This window comes from Suncus etruscus, chromosome 8, assembly GCF_024139225.1.
Source record: "Suncus etruscus isolate mSunEtr1 chromosome 8, mSunEtr1.pri.cur, whole genome shotgun sequence".
Taxonomy (NCBI): domain Eukaryota; kingdom Metazoa; phylum Chordata; class Mammalia; order Eulipotyphla; family Soricidae; genus Suncus; species Suncus etruscus.
The window spans coordinates 11,015,475-11,040,113 of record NC_064855.1 but is presented as its reverse complement, the minus strand read 5'-3'; the positions used below and the strand labels follow the sequence as shown (position 1 = coordinate 11,040,113).

The 24,639-nt window shown below is 38.1% G+C and overlaps 3 protein-coding genes, 1 non-coding gene and 1 pseudogene across 4 annotated transcripts in view; 4 read left to right on the top strand and 1 right to left on the bottom strand.

Annotated features, from left to right (window-relative positions):
• The window catches only part of LOC126015454 (NADH dehydrogenase [ubiquinone] 1 alpha subcomplex subunit 6), a 566,806-nt gene that overhangs the window by 273,614 nt on the left and 268,553 nt on the right, over positions 1-24,639 (bottom strand). The window lies entirely within an intron of this gene.
• Positions 4,168-7,775, top strand: LOC126015784 (putative olfactory receptor 8G3; annotated as a pseudogene).
• On the top strand, positions 9,371-10,351 carry LOC126015456 (olfactory receptor 8G1-like). The gene has a single exon (XM_049777982.1). It carries the CDS (start codon positions 9,416-9,418, stop codon positions 10,349-10,351), a length of 936 nt encoding a protein of 311 aa, XP_049633939.1. The 5' UTR covers positions 9,371-9,415.
• On the top strand, positions 14,600-14,706 carry LOC126016924 (U6 spliceosomal RNA). The gene has a single exon (XR_007498608.1). It is a non-coding gene; the product is annotated as a U6 spliceosomal RNA (small nuclear RNA).
• Positions 21,242-22,174, top strand: LOC126015783 (olfactory receptor 149-like). The gene has a single exon (XM_049778369.1). The coding sequence runs from the start codon at positions 21,242-21,244 to the stop codon at positions 22,172-22,174; it is 933 nt and encodes a 310-aa protein (XP_049634326.1).

Here is a 24,639-nt window from a genome sequence, read left to right as displayed (position 1 = left end):
TTATAAACCATAATGCCCAAAATGAATTAAACTTTTAAAACAATAACTTTTGGGGGGGAAATGGGTAGGATACTTACCTAGCTCATGGCCAACCTGGTTTGATCGCCAGCATCCCAAAGGGTCCCCCAAACACACACCAGAAGTGATTTCTGAGCACAGAGCCAGGAGGAAGCCCTGAGCACTGATAGATATGCCCCCACCCCATAAAATAACAAAAAATATGGGATTGAAAATTTGTCCATTCCTTCCTAGCTTGATAGCAGATCCTACTACAATGCCAGAATCATGATATAGGGAAGCTTTAAAGGAAGGTACAACACATTTCTCCCAATCACCTGGATCTTGTGTCTTTAAACAATATATCTGTCTTTTCCTCGTGTTTCTGACAGCTGAAATGTTTGTCTTTGTTGCAAAACCAACTACTTCTTCCCATAGTCTTAAGTCACTATTTTTATTTCACTCTTGAAACAAGAGATAAACAGAGTAGGTCCAATGTCTTTGGGTTAAAAGAATCATGCTAGATATTGAGAAAATGGCTGCGTCTCATAGATCTTAGTTTGATTCACAAAATAGCGTTTATTTTAGCCATTCTTCAAGTAAAGGATTTATAAAAACATGCTTCAAAAATACTCCATTTGTTCCTATATCACATAAGAACTGTGAATAGTTTGTTTTTGAGCCACACCCAGCAGTGTGTAGTGACTCCTACTGACTCAGTGCGCAGGAATGACTTCCAAGAGAGTTCCAAGTGCTATATGCTGTGCCAGGAATAAAACCTGGATGGACTGCATGCAAGGCAATTGTCTTATTCCCTTGTACTATATGTCCATCTCTGTATCTAGACTTAAAATAATTATAAAACCGTCTTTAAAAATTAAAGCATGAATCTATTTTCTAGAATTCATTTTCTTTATAAATCTAAAAAGTGTTATTTATAAATATATGCATGTCTATTGCATATATATTGCATTGCCAACTGGTCTTAAAAATAAAGGAAAATTTCTGTATTATATTTTGCATGTACTCAACTCATAATTCCATAATTATTTTAGTCTACAGAAAGCATGTGAAAAACAATTAGTTTAAAAAATAGAATAACCTATTTTAACCTATACAAAGCATTTGTCTTTAGAATTGAAAGCAGTTTTCTGAGTTTTATCTCTTTCACTATAAAGTAAAAATGTCTGAACCCCACAGATTATCATGGTCCATGGCTGCCAGGCCACGGTTTTAAAATATATGCCATATCTTGTGTGGTGCTGAAAACTGTATTGGGAGAAAGGTACCGTGTCTGCTCACTCAGCAATAACATTTCTGTTTGCTGTGGAGACAAGCCTTCACAAAGAATGCTGAGACATCAGGCCAATAAAAGTTCAAGCAAAGATATTGGTGTTCACCATTAGCTATTTTAGTTAAGATTCTAGGGAGGAGGGCCAGAATGATAGTTCAGCGGTAGAGCATTTGCCTTGCACGTGGCTGACCCAGGATAGACCTGGGTTCGATACCCGGCTTTCAATATGCTCCCCCCAAGCCAGGAGCAATTTCTGAGTGCATAGCCAGAAGTAACCCCTGAGCATCACTGGGTGTGATCCAAAAACAAAACAAAACAAAAACAAACAAAAAAATAACCTAGGGAGGAAAACAGCTCAAAAAATAATAGTGATGAATAAAATATTGTTACATTATAAAATGCAAATGAAATCTATGATTAATTATTCACTAATTTTACCTCAGAAAAATATTTTAATACTGTAATAAAGACAAATACGACTACTTCTTTCAGACTAAAATGTTTATGCTTACTGTAGACATTATATGCTACTATTTATTCCTAGTAAGGGGAAAACATGCCATTATTGTGTATGATTTTAATATATACATAAGAAATATGGAAAAAAAAGAAATATGGGAGAAAAGAATATTTCACTTTCTTTTTTTTTTGTTTTGGGCCACACCCATTTGACGCTCAGGGGTTACTCCTGGCTATGTGCTCAGAAATCGCCCCTGGCTTGGGGGGACCATATGGGACGCTGGGGGATCGAACCTCGGTCTGTTCCTTGGCTAGCGCTTGTAAGGCAGACACCTTACCTCTAGCGCCACCTTCCTGGCCCAGAATATTTCATTTTTCAACAGAGGTATTCATTTAATAAAACCATGAAATAGGTAAAAAAAAAAAAAAAGCCTACTAAAAGAAGATTGCTTGTTTATTGTTAAATTATCTTTATTTAAACACCATGATTACAAATATGATTGTAGTTGTATGATTACAGTCATGTAAAGAACAAACCCCTTCACCGGTGCAAGATTCCCACCACCAATTTCCCAGATCTCCCTCCTCCCCTCCCCCCCACACCTGTACTCGAGACAGGCTTTCTACTTCCCTCATTCATTCACATTGTTATGATAGTTCTCAGTGTAGTTATTTCTCTAACTGCATTCATCACTCTATGTGGTGAGCTTTATGTCATGAGCTGCACCTACTAGCCCTCATCTCTCTTGTCTCTGAGATACTGCTAAAAATGTCTTTTCATTTTTCTTAAAACTCATAGATGAATAAAACTATTCTGTGTCTTTCTCTCTCCCTCTGACTTATTTCACCCAGCATAATAGATTCCATGTACATCGATGTATAGGAAAAATTTATGACTTCATCTCTCCTGATGGCTGCATAATATTCCATTGTGTATATGTACCACAGTTTCTTTAGCCACTCATCTGTTGAAGGGCATCTTGGTTGTTTCCAGAGTCTGACTATTGTAAATAGCACTGCAATGAATATAGGTGTGAGGAAGGGATTTTTGTATTGTATTTTTGTGTTCCTCAGGTATATTCCTAGGAGTGGTATAGCTGAATTGTATGGGAGCTCAATTTCCAGTTTGTGGAAGAATCTCCATATTGCTTTCCATAAAGGTTGGACTAGATGGCATTCCCACCAGCAGTGAAAAAGAGTTCCTTTTTCTCCACATCCCTGCCAGCACTGCTTGTTTTCCTTCTTTGTGATGTGTGCCAATCTCAGTGGCGTGAGGTGGTACCTCATAGTTGTTTTGATTTGCATCTCCCTGACGATTAGTGATGCTGAGCATCTTTTCATGTGCCTTTTGGCCATTTGCATTTCTTCTATTACAAAGTGTCTGTTCATTTCTTCTCTTCATTTTTTGATGGGGTTAGATTTATTTTCTAGTATAGTTCTGTCAATAACTTGTATATTTTGGATATTAGTCTTTTATCTGATGGGTATTGGGTAAATAATTTCTCCCACTCAGTGGGTGGCTTTTGTATCCTGGGCACTATTTCCTTTGATGTGCAGAAGCTTCTCAGCTTAATATAGTCTCATCTGTTTATCTCTGCTTCCACTTGTTTGGAGAGTGCTGTTTTCTCCTGAAAGATGCCTTTAGTCTCAATGTCATGGAGTATTTTACCTACATGTTGTTTTATATACCTTATAGATTCAGATCTGATATCACGGTCTTTTATCCATTTGGAGGTTACTGTCATACATGGTGTTAGCTGGGGGTCTGAGTTTGCTTTTTTGCAAGTGCTAACCAGTTTTGTGCCATCACTACTTGTTGAAAAAGCTTTCCTTGCTCCATTTTGAATTTCTTGCTCCTTTATAAAAAAAAATAGGTGGCTATATGTCTGAGGAACCTTCTCTGAGTACTCAAGCCTATTCCACTGATCTGAGGGTCTGCCTTTATTCCAATACCATGCTGTTTTTGATAATTATTGCTTTGTATACAGCTTAAAATTTGGGGAAAGTAATGCCTCCCATGTTTCTTTTCCAAAGGAGTTCTTTAGCTATTCGAGGGGTATTTATTGTTCCAAATGAATTTTAGAAGTGTTTGATCCACTTAAAAGAAAATTTCTTTAAAAAAAAAGCATTGTGAGAATCTTAAAAATCCTAAATATGGTTATTTTCTTTTTAAATTTATGAAGAATCCTAATTTGGAGGTTTTAAAGTCCATAGTACATATAGTTTCAACAGAAATCAAGTACCTTTCTAGAAGCAGAAAAGACTAGTATGATCTCTGACGTTATTAATCTCCTCTGATGAGGAACATCTTCACGGAGTAACCTCTCCACCCCACATACATATATCATATGCTCTTATACACAAGTACACTCATTTATGCTTCTTTCTTTAGAGTCTTAGGTTCTGCTGAGAGGACAATGGACCCTGGAAATGACTCTACAGTAACTGAGTTCATCCTTACTGGGTTGACAGAGCAGCCAGAACTCCAACTACCACTCCTCCTCCTCTCCTTGCAATCTACGATGGTCACTGTGGTGGGGAATCTGGGGCATGATCATCCTTGTAGGGCCTCAGTTCTAAACCTGCAAACCCCCATGTACTATTTCCTCTGCAGCTTGTCTTTCATTGATCTCTGCCAATCACAGCATTACGCCCAAAAATGCTAGTGAATTTTTGTGGCTGAGAAGAACACCATTTCTTACCCCGAATGCATGACACAACTTTCCTGCTTCCTTATTTTTGCTATTGCAGAGTGTCACATGTTATCTGTCATGGCCTATGACCGCTACGTTGCCATCTGTAGCCCCTTGCTCTACAATGTCATCATGTCTTCCCATGTCTGCTTTCTGCTCACAATGGGAGTTTATATCTGGAGTATTGTTGGCTCTTCAATCCACATGGGTTTTATGTTAAGACTGTCTTTCTGTAAGACTAGTGTAGTCAACCATTATTTCTGTGACCTTATTCCACTCTTTGGAATATCCTGTTCCAGCACTTACATCAATGAACTGATACTTTTAGTCTTGAGTTCATTTAACATTATGATCCCTTCCTTAACAATCCTGTCCTCCTACATCTTCATCCTCTCCAGCATCCTCCGCATTCGCTCCACAGAGGGTAGATCCAAAGCCTTCAGCACCTGCAGCTCCCACATTGCAGCTGTCACTATTTTCTTTGGGTCCTTGACTGTCATCTACCTGCAGCCATCCTCTGCAAACTCGATGGGCCAAGGGAAAATCTCTTCTGTGTTTTATACCATCATTGTGCCCATGTTGAACCCCTTGATCTACAGTTTGAGAAATAAAGATGTCAACTTAGCCCTGAAGAAAATTCTGGAGAGTAAAAAAATGGATAAACTCTATGTAGTATGTTATCATAGTTTGTTTTCTGATATATGTTAGTCTATTAGGATTTATTAATTTTAAAAACTCAGAGATACTTTGCTAGAAAATATTCTTCCAAATGTGTCCCACCCCTCAGACACTTTTTCTCTGACTCTATTACATTACTTATTTGTGGATAAGTACAAATAATAAATTTACACATTCTTGGGGGTTAATTGAATGGAAGTTTCATTTTAAGTAAGAGCACAAAGGAAAAATATGGCAAATCTGAGGATGGTGACTCCAATGGTGTTAATGATGATTATGACCCATACTACAAAGCTTTTGTAAGTTATCAAGATTTATGCCCAGAATATGAAATAAATAATTTCATTAAATATTTACAGCATTTGCAGAGCAAAAGCTACACTATGACCCATTTAACAAAGATTAACTTGAGTTTTTAGTTTGTATAGACGTCCAAGGTCTCAAATTTAATGAATGGCTGACCAAGCAGTCAACTTAAGAGTTTAACTATATGAGCAGCAATTTTTTTCAGAGGGACAGTTGAACTACATGGAATTTTGCGTAGGTCTAAGTATTTCCAGAAATTCTACTTTTATATAATTTTTCTTTATTTTAAAGACCATCGTGGCTATTTTCACTTTATATCATACAATATAAGAAGATGATAAAAATTTTTGAATCTGTGTTTATCAAATAAATACAGTAAAAATGGAGCTTAAGTAAAGAAGTTTATAGATTCAAATTATTAGTCTTGAAAGCAATGATTTTTATAAAAGCAACAAACCATTATTGCCTTATATTTTTATACCAGTAATATTTTACTATATATGAAGCACCATCAAAAGCCAAATAGAAATCTTTCAAAGTGGGACCAATTTCAGGTGGTCCATGCTCTTTGCACCATAATTTACAGATAATCGCTATTTCATCTCAATTTTATCTTTAAAATATCTCTTCTATTTCATTATTTTAGTATATTATTATGTTTGTAGTAATTCTGTATCACATAATATTCAAGATTATCAACTATCTTCTCTTTCCAATTCAAGCCATCTTGCTTATTAACTATTGCCCTATCAAGCTGGTAGCCTGTGATATGATGAAATTAATTTATAGTTTCCAAATACACTTCAATGTACTATATTCACACATATGCATATTTTTACTACCTTTGTCTTCATCACTGAAGTCAGTTATCCATTGTCTCACTTTAAAATCAAGTTAATATATGACCTTTCTATAAATACTTTTATATTAGGAAATAGTTTAAATAATTTAAAAAATCTTCATCCCTATTAACATGAAGATAATCTTTCCAGATAGGACCTGTCCTGAAAACAAGCTATTCATTATGACTCCATAGTCCTAACTCCAGACTAAGAAAAAAATTTTTTTTTGGTTTTTGGGTCACACCCAGTGACGCTCAGGGGTTACTCCTGGCTATGCACTCAGAAGTCACTCCTGGCTTGGGGGACCATATGGGACGCTGGGAGGATCGAACCGTGGTCCATCCTAGGCTAGTGCTGGCAAGGCAGACACCTTACCTCAAGCACCACCACCCCGGCCCCAAGACTAAGAAATTTTTAAGAAATTCAGAATCTCAAATTCCACTCAAAACTTCTTGACCAAAAGTTGTACTATAAAACAAGATTCATAGTTTATACCTATGAACCAATATTTGATAAGCTCACAATTCACACACACACACACACACACACACACACACACACAATCCCACCTGGAAAACAAGTTAGAGAAATAGCAATTATAATTGCTGCTTTCCTCAAAGGCTTTTGTTCAGGAACCTACAAGCCTAGGGACAATCTTTATCCCCACAGGACTTCAATTCTGGAGCCTGAGCTCAAGATAAACCTTCAGAGTACAGCAAACACAGCCAAGTACTCAGAGACTGGAAGGTAATTGGATGGAAGGGAAGAACGTTTCTGTGCAAATGCTGGGGAAACACCAAATCAAAGGTGCCTTGGAAACATGTTGGCCTGCTTGTGATGCAGACTGACCTCTGCCAGGTTCCCGAGTCAGTCCTGCCTTCTCCACCCTGTGAGAGTGGAAGGCTGGAGTCCCAGCACACCCAGAGTTTGTGTCAGCTCTGTTCTCCTCCAAGTCAGAAAACAAGAGGCAATCGAAAGTCAGAATTGACTTTGCAGGAAGAAGAAAGGTAAGAATACCAATTGCACATTTGTGATTTGAGACCAGTTGTTTTGGAAGTGATAAATGTAAGAATGCAGGTAACTGTTTCTCAATACTCCTATTGATTACATTCTTCTTGAAATACAAATTTTTAACCTTCTATGCAGTGTCCAAAACTGCTAGCTTCTTGAGACACAGAGTTGAGTGCATCATATTTGGGCCTTTATCTGACTTATAGTGTAGCACAAATCTGGAGAAATGCTATTTAGAAATGTCAATGGTCTGATAATGCAAGAAGCTCAGATTAGTTATAGAAACTGGTGAATCATTCCACAATAGAAAGAGCAAATAAAAGACAGAACTAAGAATACACAGCAAGTTTTCGTGTTTTAAGAAACTAAAAGATGCCAAATGTTCTGTAACAAAGGAACAGTCCAAGAATTTAGGATGGAGCAAAGAGACTTCATCTAAAAACTTTATCCTAAATCATCAATTAATGAATTTTCCCTTCCAGAATCCCTCAGTGAGGTTCAACATCTGATGTACATTTCAGGGTATTTTGTGACTAAGAACAAGCAATTGATTCAACTGATAAATCAAATGCTAAAATACTTTTCTTTTTGTACCAATTAAAGGGTGTATTCTTACAGCTTTCAAATTGTTCACACACAAAATAAATCCTTCCTTTTTGCATCTCTTAGAGCATACGAGATACCTTCAAATATCTTCCAAGTTCTTAAAAAGACCTTTTTGGATCTAGAGTGATAGCACGGTGGGTAGGTTATTTACCTTGCACATAGCTGACCCAGATTTGATCCTGGCCCTAAGCCTTGAGCAAAGAGCAAGGAGTAATCTCTGAGCACTTCTGAGTATGCTCCTCCCTCCAAACAAAACAAACAAACAAAAAAACACCTTTGTGTCTTTTATCTAGTCCATTTTTTCTCCCTAAAAAGAGCATCAAAGTAGAACCTAGCACTCCTGATACCATTCAGTAAGTTTGGCAGGCAGTGTTCCAAACTCAATGCACATATATAAAGACTGATCTACTGATATGACATAATCAGATAGGATGAGACAGTTTGCAACTATTGACACCAGTCCTGGATGTCACAGGCTTTTTGCCACATCCCCGAGGGTTAAAAGAACTCAAACCTAAGAACCATTATTGTACTTTAATGACATTCCAATATAATGGCACCTGAATCAGAAAAGGGTGTTCTGGGGCTGGAGAGATAGATAGCACAGTGGGTAGGGTATTTGTCTTGCAAGTGGTCAACCCAACTTTGATCTCCAGCATTCCCTGAGCACCTCCAAGCATGACCCCTGAGCACAAAGTCAGGAGTAACCCCTTATCACCACTGTGTGTGGCACCAAAACGACAACAACAACAACAAAAACTACGTTCTAAGTCTTATGTATATAGTTAATAATCATCTGGTACTAAAACATCAGTGTTTTAGTATTCGATCCTTAATAGTTGGAAAGTACTCCTTCTACCTCTACTTCCTTCCTATGCTATTATAAACTAAGTAAATAGAAAACTCAAAGAAAAATATTTTAGTATTTTCAGTACTTAGTGGCCAGATACATTCTCTGGTATTCCATGATCTACAATCTCACTTCGTTGACTCAGTTAATTTCTTTTTGGGTCACACCAGCAGTGGTCAGACATTACTTCTGACTCTGCACTCAAGAATCATTCTTGCATGCTCTGGTCCCTCCAATCAGACTTTTTATTGCCACCATCATTTATGCCCTAAATAACTAACTAAAATTGCATTAAATAATAGATAAGAAGCTCATTTTGCCCTAAGCTTACAGAAGCCATGTATGTAATGTGTGTATACTGCAGATATATATATGTGTGTGTGTCTGTCTGTCTGTCTGTGTGTGCTGAACTCTTATGTATAATGCATGTATATGTTGTCTTACAGAATTGGAAACGTGCAAGCTAATTTAATCATTTTGAAAACTACTAGGAAATTTCTTACACATGTAAATCATGTAAATAAACATTTACTACTTAATATAATAATTCTTTTCATAGATCAAGGGGATATCTAGGGCATGACTCACAATTATGTGATGCCCAATTCTAATTGGCGAATGATAGTGAAGTCTTAACATCCATGATTTTTCTCTTTCCACTTCAGAAATACCAGAGAAAATGCCGACAGGAAATGAATCCACAGTGACCCATTTTATCCTTGCTGGGCTGACAGACCAGCCAGAACTCCAGCTACCACTCCTCTTCCTTTTCCTCGGAATCTACATGGTCACCGTGGTGGGGAACCTGGGCATGATTATCCTCATAAGCCTCAGTTCTAACTTGCACACTCCCATGTACTATTTTCTCAGCAGCTTGTCCTTCATTGATCTCTGTCATTCCACGGTCATTACCCCAAAAATGCTGGTGAACTTTGTGACTGAGAAGAACATCATCTCCTACCCTGAATGCATAACCCAACTCTACTTTTTCCTTGTCTTTGCTATCTCCGAGTGTTACATGCTGGCGGCCATGGCCTATGACCGCTATGTTGCCATCTGCAGCCCTTTGCTTTATAATGTCATTATGTCTTATCAGGCATGTTTCTCCTTGATATTGGGGGTGTATACGATTGGGGTGGCATGTGCCTTTGTTCATACTGGCTTCCTGTTTAGAATTCATTTCTGTAAATTGGATGTGATCAATAATTACTTTTGTGATCTTATTTCTCTCCTAAGGCTGTCTTGCTCTAGTACTTATGTCAATGAATTACTCATTCTAATCTTTAGTGCAGTTAATATTCTGACCCCTAGCCTGACCATCTTGGCCTCCTATGTCTTCATTATTGCCAGCATCCTCCGCATTCGCTCCACAGAGGGCAGGGCCAAGGCCTTCAGTACCTGCAGCTCTCACGTGATGGCCGTCATGATCTTCTATGGCTCTGCGGCCTTCATGTACCTGCAGCCATCATCTGTGAGCTCCACGGACCAAGGCAAAGTGTCCTCTGTGTTTTACACCATAGTTGTGCCCATGCTGAACCCCCTGATTTACAGCCTAAGAAATAAGGATGTCAATGTTGCTCTGAAGAAAATTCAAGAGAAAAGAGTATTCTTGTGAACAGAGATCGTAGGAGTCTTCCTTATCAGCTCTAAGTCACGAGCTTATAATATGGATTACAAATAGTATATAGCTTATAGCATATGACATACTGGTTTATAATATATAACTGCTATATTTCATTTCTTTTTTTTTTTTTAGTTTTTGGGTCACATCCGGCAGCGCTCAGAGGTCACTTCTAGCTCTACACTCAGGAATCTCCCATGGCAGGCACGGGGGACCATATGAGATGCTGGGATTTGAACAACCGTCCTTCTGGACACGAGGCAAACGCCTTACTTCCCTGCTATCTCTCCAGCCTCTCATTTATGAACATCTGTCAACGTTTTTCCTAACTTCATAGGATTTTATTATCATTCTTTCTTACTTGCTTTTTCTTTTTTTTTCTTTCTCATTCTTTCTTTCTCTTTCTCTTTCTTTCTCTTTCTTTTTCTTTCTTTCTTTCTTTCTTCTTTCTTTCTTCTTTCTTTCTTTTCTTTCTTCTTTCTTTCTTCCTTCCTTTCTTCCTTCCTTCCTTCCTTCCTTCCTTCCTTCCTTTCTTTCTTTCTTTCTTTCTTTCTTTCTCTTTCTTTCTTTCTTTCTTTCTTTCTTTCTTTCTTTCTTTCTTTCTTTCTTTCTTCTTCTTTCTTTCTTTCTTTCTTTCTTTCTTTCTTTCTTTTTCTTTCTTTGCCGTTTTTCTCCTTCCTATTCCTTTAGTAAGTATCACTGAGATACAGATTAGATGGAATCCTAAGGATGACCTAGATATAATGATCCACTAATGTCATTATCATCATTTTCTCACTTTTCTTCCATGCAACTGATAAAACCTCCAATCACAATACAAACACCATCTTTCAACAGTGGCCAGTCTCCTTTCACCAATCCCATCAAAAAAATCACAGCAATAGGATGTTATTTTTAGCTTTTCACATTTTCTTCATGGAAAAGATTTTTATCAGTATATCTCACTAAAAAACTTTGCGAGTCATTTTTTTATGTAATAAACTAGTCACATCTTAAATATCTATGTCGCAAATACATACACATGTTGTTTCATTCAATTCAATTTACCTTACAATTGATGTCATTATTCTAGTTTGTAGCTGTTTAAATATTGTACAGCTCCACACTGGACTGTAATTTTTATTAAGGTTTACTGTTGTATCTCCATTTAATAGAATTTCAGTTCTCTAGAAGATTTGTGGTCATTTTCCTGATGTTTATTCCCCCCTAAGAAATGTATATATAAAAATCGTATGTGCCTAGCACAGTTTTCATCTTCAAGTGCTACACATAACTTTTTCTTTTAGTTCAGATCAATTAAGTTCAGAGAACTTATTTATTTATGCATTTATTGTCAGGTTATGGATCATACCTCATGGTGCTCAGAGTTACTCCTAGTTGTGTTTAGAGGACCATGTGATACTTGGAATTAAATCTGGGCTACCAGCATGCAAAATATGTGTTCCAATCTTTTGAATAATCTCACTGGCATTCAGAGAATTCTTAAGGGCCTGTAAGATGGCAGATAATATTCTTAGTTGTAATATTAATACCAAGATCTTGCTATAGAAGATTTAACACATACTTAGTGAACAGTGAATATCTCCTCCTTAAGTAATTAAATTCTGTCAACAATCAAAACATCCTGAAGCCAGCATAATTTATTCTACAATACAAGTATGCATCATTAGAAATTAAAAATAGTTTAGCAGATGTGAAATCTAATGGGCCCATAAGCAAATAATGTACAGAGCAAGGTCTTTGGGTACATAAATTCACCTTAAGAGAGCAGAAAAGAACTTGACCTCTTCAGCCACCTTCTTGCTATGGGGAAAATTTCTCACTGTTTAAAATAAGAGAGAACACAAGCATTTAATTAGCGAATCTTGATGGCTGGTTAGAGTAGAGTCACTTAAGTCACTCTTCATTCATTGTTTTACTTTGGTGGTAGACGTGGTTAAGTTTCTATTTGACTTCCAGTTTACACAGCCTGCTACTATGGTTTGAGAGTAGGAGGTGACACATTAGGTGACATAAGGAGACACATAAGAAGACACAAGGTGATACACAATAAGAGATAATTGTTTGACAGATTCTTAGTTTCTAGCCTTTAAGCCAGGATGTTGAAAGCCAGCATGGGACCCGTTAAGAGAGAGAAGCCATAAGTCTAAGCATCTGCAATGGGGAGCCCCTGAGCTTACCTCTCCGGATGTCTTTGCAGGTTTCCAGTCCATGAAGACAGGTCCAGCTTATATCAGGAGGAGTTAACTAGCATGTGAACAATAAAAAACAATCACTGGCTTGATTCCCAAGACTAAGGCAGTCATACATAAAGCCTCTCCCGTGTGAGGACCACACACCTAAGAAAGGGTATGGAAACCCCAGGAAATGCACTAGACAAATTCTCTCACTCTGGAGCAAAGACCCACTTGCCTTTTCTTTGTAACTGTCCTATTTTCCTAATAAATGTTTCCTTATGCCTAACATTTTCTCAGTGAATTCTTTTACAACCCTGCATATCTGCTGTAGGAAAATGAGTCGAGTCTAAAAAAAATCATCAAAAATTTTAATATACTAATCAGTAATAGATGCTAATACTAATATAGCTGGGTCAGTATTTGCATCAATCCTGACTCCTACTGTCCAAAGTCAACAAAGTTTCTTTTTTTTTAATTTTTATTTTGATCAAAGTGGATTACAAATCTTTCACAGTAAGGTTTTAGGTACATAGTGATATTGAATCAGGGGCACTCTCACCACCAATGTTGTCCTCCCTCCACTGTTGTTCCCAGCATGCATCCCACATCCCCCTCCTTTACCACCTGGGTTACTAGTATAAGTGGTCTCCTCTGTGTCATAACAAAGCTTCTTTTCTGAGCCTGTTTCTTTTGCTTGAGGGTGAGTTCATTGATTTCTCAGCATTAATCCAAATTTAGTTGAAAGAACCTTCCAGAGTCAGCCAAAAGGACTGAAATTCAACAGAGTTAAAGACAGAAGCCCCAATATGAATCTCAAGGTCCAAGACCCAGATAATATCCAATTGTAGGAGAAGGTAGAGTTTTTAACCCTTCCTCAACCTACTTTGTTTCTTCTTTTCAGGCTCACTAAGACTGAATGGCACCTATTCACATTGGAGAGGATCACTACCACCATTTTATAGGGGAGAGAGATGCCAGAAAGGTGGGAAACACCAAGACAAAGATGCTATCACCAGATGAAACCCTGACAGCTGAATTTTGTAAATTTTATGAAATCTTGTTAAATTTGAGGTATTAGAGAACAAGAAATGCAAAGAAAGAGAAAAGTATGGTACATAGGGCAAATACCAGGGGTTGCTCTGCAATGTGTCAGACTAAGGAACTTAGATATTCCTAATTCAAAATGAACTGTTATGATTGCAGCAGGTTAGGCATTTGGGGAAGAAAGTATTGTCACAATAAATGTAGCCTTATTCTTTTTTGTTTTGTTTTGTTTTGTTTCTGGACACACCCATTGACACTCAGGGGTTACTTCTGGCTACGCGCTCAAAAATCGCTCTTGGCTTGGGGGGACCATATGGGACTTCGGGGATCCAACCGTGGTTCATCCTAGGCTAGGGCTTACAAGGCCTTTCCTCTAGCACCACCACTCCAGACCCGAATGTAGCCTTATTCTTAAAGCATGTGTGAAAGTTTCCCTCCCCAAATCATACAAGATTAACCATTTCCATGATATTTGTTGAACTCATAATGAAATACCATCTCTTCAATGATTTAGATTGTTTATGAATTCTTTTCTCTATAATCTATGTGCATGAGAGAGATGATGTGATTGCAAAACTTCACCCTTTCCATGGTCCAGTTCTTACCTTTTAGAGGATCACATATAAACCTATACTATCAGCCATAAAATCTCAGTGAACCCTGGGTCTTCCTTCCAACCTCTCATTTGACATTTTCCCACCCTTATGTTCTAAATCTATAATGTATGCTACCCTTCAGAGTTGGGTTCCAAAAATTATCTTTGAGGTATTGAGGCTCAGAGTCATGTTTGACTACTTCTTCATTCAATGTAGGAATCATCTTCTGTTAATACCAATGTGTGAACACACATACATGGTAGGTGACTACATAAATGATTTTGTGTTAATATTAATATGTAAACTTGCAAGAATAAACTTTAACTCCTAAAGAGGCAAAATCTATTTCTATAGTTAGACCATTTCAAGTCAGTCATGTGGGGTGAAATAGTTAAAAGTTTACAGCACATTAAACTCATAAGTAGGTGCTCGCTTCGGCAGCACATATACTAAAATTGGAATGATACAGAGAAGATTGGCATGGTCCCTGCGCAAGGATGACACGCAAATTCGTGAAGCGTTCCATATTTTTTAACCGACAAAAAACAGACTCATAAGTAGGGGGCCAGAGCTATAAAAGTACAGCAGATAGATTTCTGGAATTACACACAGCTGACCCAGGTTTGATCCCTAGCACCCCCAGATGGTCCTCCAAGTATGCCAAGAGTGATCCCAGAGAACAGAGCCAAGAGGAAGTCCTGGGTACCGATGGGTATGGTCCTGCCATGCCTAAAGATTCTTTTTTCAAAAAATAATTTCTTTATTTAAGCACCATGGTTACAAAAGTGTTTGTAGTTGGGTTTCAGTCATTAAATGTACACCACCCTTCACCTACACTCAGTGTAACTTTCCTGCCAACAATGCCCCACATTTCTCTCCTCCCCCACCCTCTGCCTGTCTTTGGGACAGGCACTCTATTTCTCTCTCACTATCATTGTCATGGTAGTTGTTAGTGCAGTTATTTCACTAACTGCACTCACCACTCTGTGGTAAGCTGGTCCTTCTGGCATACATCTCTATTATCTCAAAATATTATCACCATGCTGTCTTTTTTTTATTTTTGATTTTTGGGTCACATCCAGCAGTGCTCAGGGGTTACTCCTGGCTCTATGCTCAGAAATCACTCCTGGCAAGCTCTGGGGACCATATGGGATGCCGGGATTTGAACCCCTGACCTTCTGCATGTGAGACAAATGCTTATCTCCATGCTATCTCTCCGGCCCCATCTATACTGTCTTTTATTTTTCTTATATCCTATTATTGACTCAGATTATTTTTATCAGATTATTATCTATATTCAGATTGTCCTCCCTCTGACTCATTTCACTCAGCATAATAGTCTCCATGTCCATCCATGTATAGGCAAATTTCATGACTTAATTTTTTCTGACTGCTGCATAGTATTCCATTGTGTATATGTACCATAGTTTCTTTAGCCACTTCTCTGTTGCAAGCATCAGGGTTGTTTCCAGATTTTGGCAATTGTAAATAGAACTGAAATGAACATAGGAATGCAAAAGGCATATTTTTGGTATTGTGTTTTTGTGTTCCTAAGATATACACCTAGGAGTGGTATTGCTGGATTATATGGGAACTCTTTTTGAGCAATATCCATATTGTTTTCCAGAAAGCATGCCCAAAAATTCTTTAGCATGAATGAAATAAAAGAAAAGGCTTTAACTTCTTAGCAAGATAATAGAAATAGAAACCAGCCTAAATGGGGTTTCTTGGGCCAAACTCCTAATACTTAAACAAGGTGCAGTTTCAGACTCTCTCAAAAGTAGAAACTTGTTTATAGGGGCTACTACCAATGCTCAGGAAAGGAAAGGAAAGGATAGTTGTACCTATGGCTCATCCAGCCTACACCCCAAGCTGCCTGGTGAGGTTCCAGGGATCAAATCCAGAACCCACACACTATATTGGTACTTCACCACTTGAGCTATATCCATGGCCCCTAAAAGGAGAATTTTACTTCAATCAATTTGGGATCTGACCAGAATTAGCAAGAAAATCTGCAGGATAATTAGCAGGATAAAAACCTGCCAGGTTGGGACCAGGGCAATAGCACAGCAGGTAAGCTAACCTGGATTCAATCCCCAGCATCACATATGATCCTCAGAGCCTGCCAGGAGCAATTCCTGAGTGCAGAGCCAGGAGTAACCACTAAGCATTGCTGGCTCTGCCTCCTCCCAAAATTAAATAAAAAATAAAACCTCCCAAGCTGGTCTTCCTTCAAGAAAGGGGTGGGTTCTCTTTCCCAGTAACATTTGGATATTTATAACCTCTGTCGCATAATAAAGGTGAGAGCTTTATTATGAGAATAATACAAGAAACAGCTGTATCAGGGCCAGACCCCATGATTTTTCAGGTTCCACACAGTGAGCAGGACAGATATTCCCACCCCTACTCTAAAATGGTGACCAAAAGAATTTTTATTTCACCACTGCCTTTCTCCCTCTCTTCCTTATTTGAAGAACTCCTTTCTGCTTACTGGAGGGGTCACTTCCTGTTCATGGATCCTGTAATAAACCTAATTATGTCTCTAAATATAAGCAGGTGAACTTTGTTGACAGAGGCAAATATGATGCAATGTTTCCTCCAGGCCACACCTATGCTACACTTGTGGGGCTCAGAATGGAAACTTTCTTGGTACCTCTGGGGCTTGTTGACACAAGTATAATATAATCTAGAGAGACTTGTTTCCCTCTCTTGAGCTGCAATAGTGGCTTAAATTATCCAGAGAGATAGTAAAAGGCGGTTAGAGGAAGAGAGTTGCCAGTTGGGCTTGTTCAAACCTGCAAGGGGAGGCCCTCAAAAAGATACTCTTGCCCTTTGTTCCAAACCTTCTGATGACCAAAAGTCATGGCAAAAAACTGCAGGCAAAAAAAAATTGGGTAGGACTTGCTCAACGTCTTTTTAATTGAAGAAAAACTTTGACATCTCAATTTTATGGCCCTTCTCTTTTCATATTGAAGTTCATCATCACTATCTCAATGGGTGTTTGTATGTGTACGAATCAAGTAAGCATGAGCTTAGAAGATAAATAGAAAGAAACATAAGAATATAGTTGAAATAATCGTTACTTCTGACTGAATGGGAAGATGGCAGAATTAGTAACAGCTCAATAGAGAGTCCCTATGGTATTTTGTGTTGATGTAGCTCAAGCACACGAGAAATGGGGGTACTGGGTTTGATTTCTCTTTGTGCCTTAGTTTACCAGGTTTTTAACTATTATTGCCAATCTTCAACAGTAATGTTTCCATAGATACCTACCTAGTCCAGGAAAGTCAGCATGATGGAAAGGGAAGATTTACTCCAAAGATGGGCCGAAATGCATGCTTAGCTTAAAGCCCTGAGGTCGGGTTGAAGGTCATTGTCTAAGCAAGCCAACTTTAAAGGAATGTTGGTATTTCCTATTTCAAAATTTCAAATCATGTTCTTTTATTATTATTTGGAGGGGACATAAGTTTGGTTAGCATTAATATCACTGCCCCCTCAGAATTAGGTCCAACTAACCCTGACACATGCTCTAGGGACTAGAGAAAGAGACGCAGAGAAATGAGTGCTCCGATGGATTTTTTGTGTCTCTGGTCACCATTTTATGGACATAACCAACCTGCAAATCCTCTGCTCCTTTGGGATCCAGATAAAGTTATGTGTGCTACCTTCCTTTCCTGCTAAGAAAATTCTTTCTATTCCTTGTGAACAATGTAAGTATTCAAATTTTTCTCACTTCTTTTTCTACCTTTTGCCCTTATGCTCTGAATTACTAAGACCCAAGTATTGGTAGTTTCTAGTTGGTAGTTTCAGTGCTCAGAGACCTTTATTTCTTGGAAATCAAAAAGCTCACAGACTCATCTGAGAAATTTTTCTCGAAAGGCTAATGAATCACATGTCCTTATCACAGGTAAGAAGCAGAGTATCTTCATGAGCTAAGAATTTCTGATTGAGGTAAAAAGGAAACTTCTTTAAGGACAAAATTGAGAAAGGAGATCCCAAGAGTCTCTCTCTTCCATGGAGAATGTTACATTATGTTTGTTTCCAGGAAGTTATGAGGTTATTGAAAACTGAACTTCTCAGCTTCCTTCTGCTTTGCTTCTTAGCATCCTGCTCAGACTCACTTTAGAAAGTCAAGGATTTTTGTTTGCTATATATGAGTCACTTAATTTTTTTATTCTTATTTTGACCAAAGTGGATTACAATTTTTCACAGTGATTTTTTTAGGTACATAGTGACATAGAATCATTTTTTAGAGGGAAAATCAAACACTAAATATCATGCTTGCTACTGTGGTTATCCTGTGGGTCCTCAAGTTTTGGATGCCCCAACAGACTTTTCAGTGCTTTCAAAAACGATGTGCTTTGGATGTGCTTGAGGGTGACCTGGCTACAATATCTGTTATCCCATTGACCACCAGGTTTGATTGGGCTGAGCTGGCTGGCCAGGTGGGTGTTCCCTTCCTCCCTCACCACTCTGTGTGAGGTCCTCCCTAGTCTGTAGGCTTGTTCAAAAAGGACCACCTTCCCTGAATAGATATGAGCTGTTCTTTGATCAAGGATATACAAATAGCTGCACTCCCTGGCTAGGTCTTCATAAAAAAACTCTCAAAAAATATGTGTTTTGTATTGAACTTGAAGTTGCTTTCACTGTCAGCAATGTCTGCTGCAAGTAACTCCAAAGAGATGGAGTGCAATCAAATCATGTGAGTATGTTCCTGAGCTCTCAACTCTGTTGAATTTGAGTTTCTTTAAATTCCACCAGACCTAATTCATGCAGCTTATACAGGTTATTTTTAATCAAGTAGTGTAAATTCTCCAGGTTTGTACTTTTTTTTAAAATCTTTGCATATTCTGATTCTATTGCTCATTCCCACCACGCCTTATAGTTAGCTTTCTAATATCTACAACCAATTTTGCTCAGAAGCAGATTGGAATTGAATTTGTAGTTTTGAGAATAGACATAATAGTCACATTAGCCTTCTATTCCATAAACACAGTTATTTCCCCACTTACAAAATCTTACTTGATTTCTTTCATGAATGTTTTATCATCAATATATTAACTACTATTCAGTGAGACATAAAATTTATTCTTAACATTATTTAATTTGGGTTTCCACTTTTGGGTTGTTAGTACATAGAAATGCAATTTATTTTATCACATTAACTTTGTATCTTGTGATCTTAATAAGCTTACCTATTGGTTTTAGTAGACTTGAGCAGATTCTTTGGGGTTGATCATATAAACATGTAGAGTTTAGTTTCCTTCGTGTTTATGTCCTTTGATTTTCTTCTCTTATTACATTGGTTAGAATTCCAAGTATGATATTTAAAATTTCTAATTTCTTATATATCATTTTCAGTTCTGAACATATCATTTAGAGACTAACAGGATAGTACAGTGGGTAAAGCTCTTGTCTAGCATGTGATTGATAGGAATTGGATCCCCAGCATCATATAGTAATTCCAGAGCATCATCAGAAGTAAACCCAGTGCACAAAGCCAGGAGTAAGCCCTCAGCAGCACTATGTGTGGCATCAAACCAAAATAAATAAATAAAATGTAAATAAATTTATCTTGTTTTACTTTGTATTTTTGTGTTGAGAACTCTCCTCTTTATATTAGTCTCAAGTGTATTTAAACGTCATAGAGTATGGTTATAATAACACTTTAATATTTTCCCTTGAGTTTAAAGAGTTGGAACTCCTTAATCATCTTTTCTCTAGAGAACTGTTTGTTGAGTGCTTTTATGTTCAATAGTACTTGCAGTTTTTTGCACTTGTTAATATTTGTTATATGGTAGTATGGTGCTCAGGACACATAAACTAGTGCTGGGGACCAAATACTGGGTTTCCACATGAAATTATATGCTCCAGTCCTTTACGTCATCTCCCAAATGATGTGAAATGATTTTAGGTTGTATAAGAGACATCTTCATACTCTTCATACTCTGAAATCTGAAATTTCCTCTCTGCCTTCTACTTGTAATGTCAGCTCAATTTTCAAAGTCGAATAAGCTGCCTTGTGTTTATTTGTTCCTCAAATGTACCACCAAGAGATTAAAAGTCAAATGGTATTTAAACTAGTAATCAGTGACATTTTATTCATATGTTCCACATATGAAGAATTTAAGGTAAGCCCTTGAATTTTACTGTTCACATTTCTAGAAATATAATCTCTTCCCACCACCCTTCCGTTTTCCATATCTCTCTCCTTTGCTCTCATTTACTCTTTCTCCTCTATGCAAAGATTCTATTTTTACAGAAATTGGGAGAAAAAGAGAGGAAGGGAGGGAGGAGAGAGGAAGGAAGAGGGGGAAGAAATTGGTACGTCATTCCTTTTTTTTCTCAGGCCATTGACACATCATTTGGAATTGGAACTACCCTTGAATAGTTTCTGCATCCAGAGAAGCCACAACAGTTTGGTCATATGACCTTACCGAATTTAAAGAATTTATTTAAGAGAGGAAAAGTGAAATTCATATTTTAATAGTTTCTACTCTAAATTTGTCTCATCTTTATTTCTATTTCTTTTTGCTTTAAGATAACTTTTAAGATTATACATACTTTTGTAATTTTATTTACAGTTTTTTATAAATAAAATTTTAATTGACTCACTGTGAAAGACAGTTACAAAGTTGTTCATGATTGAATTTCAGTCATACAATGTACAAAACCTTTCAGCAGTGCGCATCAGTGCATATCAGTGTCTATAGTTTTTTATATTTCACTTTTGTCTAATAAATCAGGATTTCATAGAACGCAGGTACTCATATTTGCAAGTATACACTCTACTACTAGATGATATACCAAGTCCCAGAGATTTGAATTGTAATCCACAGAAAAGCTAAACTGAAGGAGCCATACTGAACAACCCAATTCAAATTTCTCATGGAGTCAAGACTTTTTACTGTCTTTGTGTCCTTATCTAGAAATGCTCCCACATATCAGGAAGGTTGATTGCTGACTACTAAGACAGAAAACAGCACATCCATCTGAAAACATTTTGGGCGTGACATTTTCGTATTTTGGAGACATGTCATTTTTCTGATTCCAACATTCTGAAAAGGATGTGGAATCGCTCGGTGGTTACAGAGTTCATCCTACTGGGCATCCCCCACACCGAGCACCTGCAGACCATGCTCTTTACCCTGTTCCTGGCCTTCTACATCTTCACTCTCATGGGGAATCTGCTCATCCTCCTAGCTATCGTTTCCTCTCCAAGGCTCCACACTCCCATGTACTTCTTCCTGTGCAAACTGTCCATCTTTGACATCTTTTTCCCTTCAGTGAGCTCCCCCAAGATGCTCTTCTACCTCTCGGGGAACAGTCGGGCCATCTCCTATGCAGGATGTGTGTGCCAGCTCTTCTTCTACCACTTTCTGGGCTGCACCGAGTGTTTTCTGTACACAGTCATGGCCTACGATCGTTTTGTTGCCATCTGTTACCCTCTGCGCTATTCTGTCATCATGAGCCACAGAGTATGTGTTGTCCTTGCTCTGGGCACATCCCTGTCTGGCTGTGTCCAGGCCATCTTTCTCACTGCACTCACCTTCCAGCTGCCCTACTGTGGCCCCAACGAGGTGGACTATTACTTCTGCGACATCCCTGTGATGCTGAAGCTGGCCTGTGCAGACACATCAGCACTGGAGATGGTGGGCTTCATTGCCGTGGGCCTCATGCCCCTCAGCTGCTTTCTCCTCATCCTCACCTCCTACAGCTGCATCATCTACTCCATCCTGCAGATTCGCTCAGCTGAGGGCCGCCGCCGGGCCTTCTCCACCTGCAGTGCCCACCTCATGGCCATCTTGCTCTCATTTATGCCTGTGGTCCTCATCTACCTGCAGCCCACCCCCAACCCCTGGCTCAATGCAACTGTTCAGGTTCTAAATAACCTGGTCACCCCTATGCTGAACCCCATGATTTATAGCTTGAGAAATAAGGAGGTGAAATCGTCCCTACAGAGGGTGTTTCAGAGGATAGGTCTCTATCCAGAGAAGTGACAGAACACAGAGACCATATTTTTAGTAACATCACATTGCTGAGTCCACAGCTGTTCTTGTCTTCTACAGAAGAAAAGCTTATGTTTGAAGATATATACTGAATTGTTCAAGGTTACCTACCCTAGAGAATCCCTCTAAGTCTAAGGAAAGATTTAATCTCTTAATCTCTATGGGCTAAAGGGTCCAGACTATGTGTCTTACCTTTGGGGACCCCAATTTCCTCCTCCTGCATTCTCTCTTCTCCTTTCCCCTAGCACTTTCTCTTGTTTAACTCTCAGTTGCTTACAATAGACAATCTTTTATTATGTCATGATCATTAGTATTAGAGCCTGTTCTATAAAGGACAAAGAAGTGACCGTTTTTGTTTCTGACTATGCGCCAAGAAGCTTGCATTAATCATTTGTTATATATTTGTAATTTAATGAACCTTCATGGCCACACCCCAGACTTGTGCTTCCACCTGTGTCTTTTTTCAGATGTGGCAACTGGAGCTCATGAGGGGAAGGAGTATCTATAAAATAACACTATGTCAGAAGAACAGTAACTTTACCAAGGATCTACCCCACCCCTAATTTAAATTTTTTCTCATAAGCACAAATGAATAAGGTTAAACTTATCTTGGGTCCATATCAGCATGTATGTGTGTATCAAATAAGGAAAGTTTTGGCATAAATCTTTAGTAACACAAGAGAGGTAGTGCATAAGATCTAATGCCTGATATAGACAAATATTAGGAAAAGAAAATGTGGTATACTGTTGACTATTATTGCTGGGTATCAAGGATTTTGTCAAAGTCATTTAGTTCCAAGAAAAATACTGGAGTATTCAACTGATGTCGAACTAAATAACATGGGTCATATCACTGAATTGGGATTTGCTCCCAAATTTGTCTTCTTCCAAAGTCTGGCATCTGTGCGGCTGCAATGATGGGAAGCACATGTGAGATGGTTCCTTAGATATAAAAAGAAACTTCAGTAGCAAGGATATTTCTAGGCTCCTTTGGTCCTAGCAGATCAGCATCTTTTAAGTAAGACTCAGGAGAAGGTCCTGGTTTCTTAAAATGATTGGGAAATCCTTTCAAAGCAACTTCTATCTTTTTTTATTGTCTTCTGAGCCTTCACTGAGTTACTTCAACTCGGGGCACAGAACACTGTGGTTAATTAATCTCGCTGGTTCTCTCTCATTCACATGTAAGCAAGGGATTGCATCTCCCTGGTCTCATTACATCTGATGATTTCACCTTTTCCTTCAGCCCCCCTCTTGAGATTTGACAATGGGGGAAAAAACTGATTACTCTGGGATTTGGGTGAATTACTATGTACTGGGAATCTTCTTTAAAAACGTGTAGTTTCAAATTCTCTCTGCTGAGATTTTAAGGGTAAAATTTTGCATCAGGGGCTGAAATGGTTAATATAGCAGGTAGGGCATTTACCTTGCATGTGGCTGACCTTGGTTTAATCCTTGGCAACCCATATGGCTCTTCTGAGCCTGCCAACTGTGATTCTTGAGTGCAAAACCAGAAGGAAATCATCAACACCACCAGGTATAGTCAAAACAGAACAAATCTGCACCAGTGTAACATACACACACACACATACACACACACACACACACTCACACACACACACACACACACACACACACACTCCTATATGATAGTAGAACCATGGAAAATGAAAGGAACAACACCTCTGATAATACATCCATTAGGCTTTCATTTTCAACAAAAATAATGAAATTAGTGGAAAATACAACAGCTGTATCACATTTGAGATAATTATATTTCCTCAGAAAATCAAAGGTTGATAGAATTTAAAAATTATGTAAAATATCCCCCTTGAGTGTTGTGAAGGAGTTACAGGTAGTGGGTAAAAAGCTATATTTTTCTTTTTTATAAAATAATATGGAAAGGGCTGGAGTATTAGCACAGCAGTAGGGCATTTGCCTTGCATGCGGCTGACCCGGGACTAACCCAGGTTTAGTCCTCAGCATTTCATATGGTCCTCCAAGCCTGTCAGGAGCAAATTTGGAGTGTAGAGACAAGAGTAACCCCTAAGTGCCACCTGGTGTGGCCCCCAAACCCCAAAAAATAATAATAAAATAATATAAAAAGCCTGAAGAAACATATAGATACACTCAGACATACCAGTACTTTCATTTAAATAATTGTTACCTAGCTTAGATTGTTTTAAACTTTATTGATTGATTGATTGATTGATTTTGGGGCCACCCCCAATGCAATCAGGGGCAAATGCTCTACCACTGTGCTATTTCTCTGTCCACCTCCAAGCCTACATTTAAAGAAATAAAATACTGTCTATTTTTAGAAAGTATAAGTTATTCCTGTTCAATGTATATTTAGAAGGCCCCTCAAAGAAGGATCAAGTGCCTAATTTGACTAACTTAATCTCTCAATTCCTTAGAATAAATTTCTGGCATAATTCTTGCCTCAGAAGTATTTATAA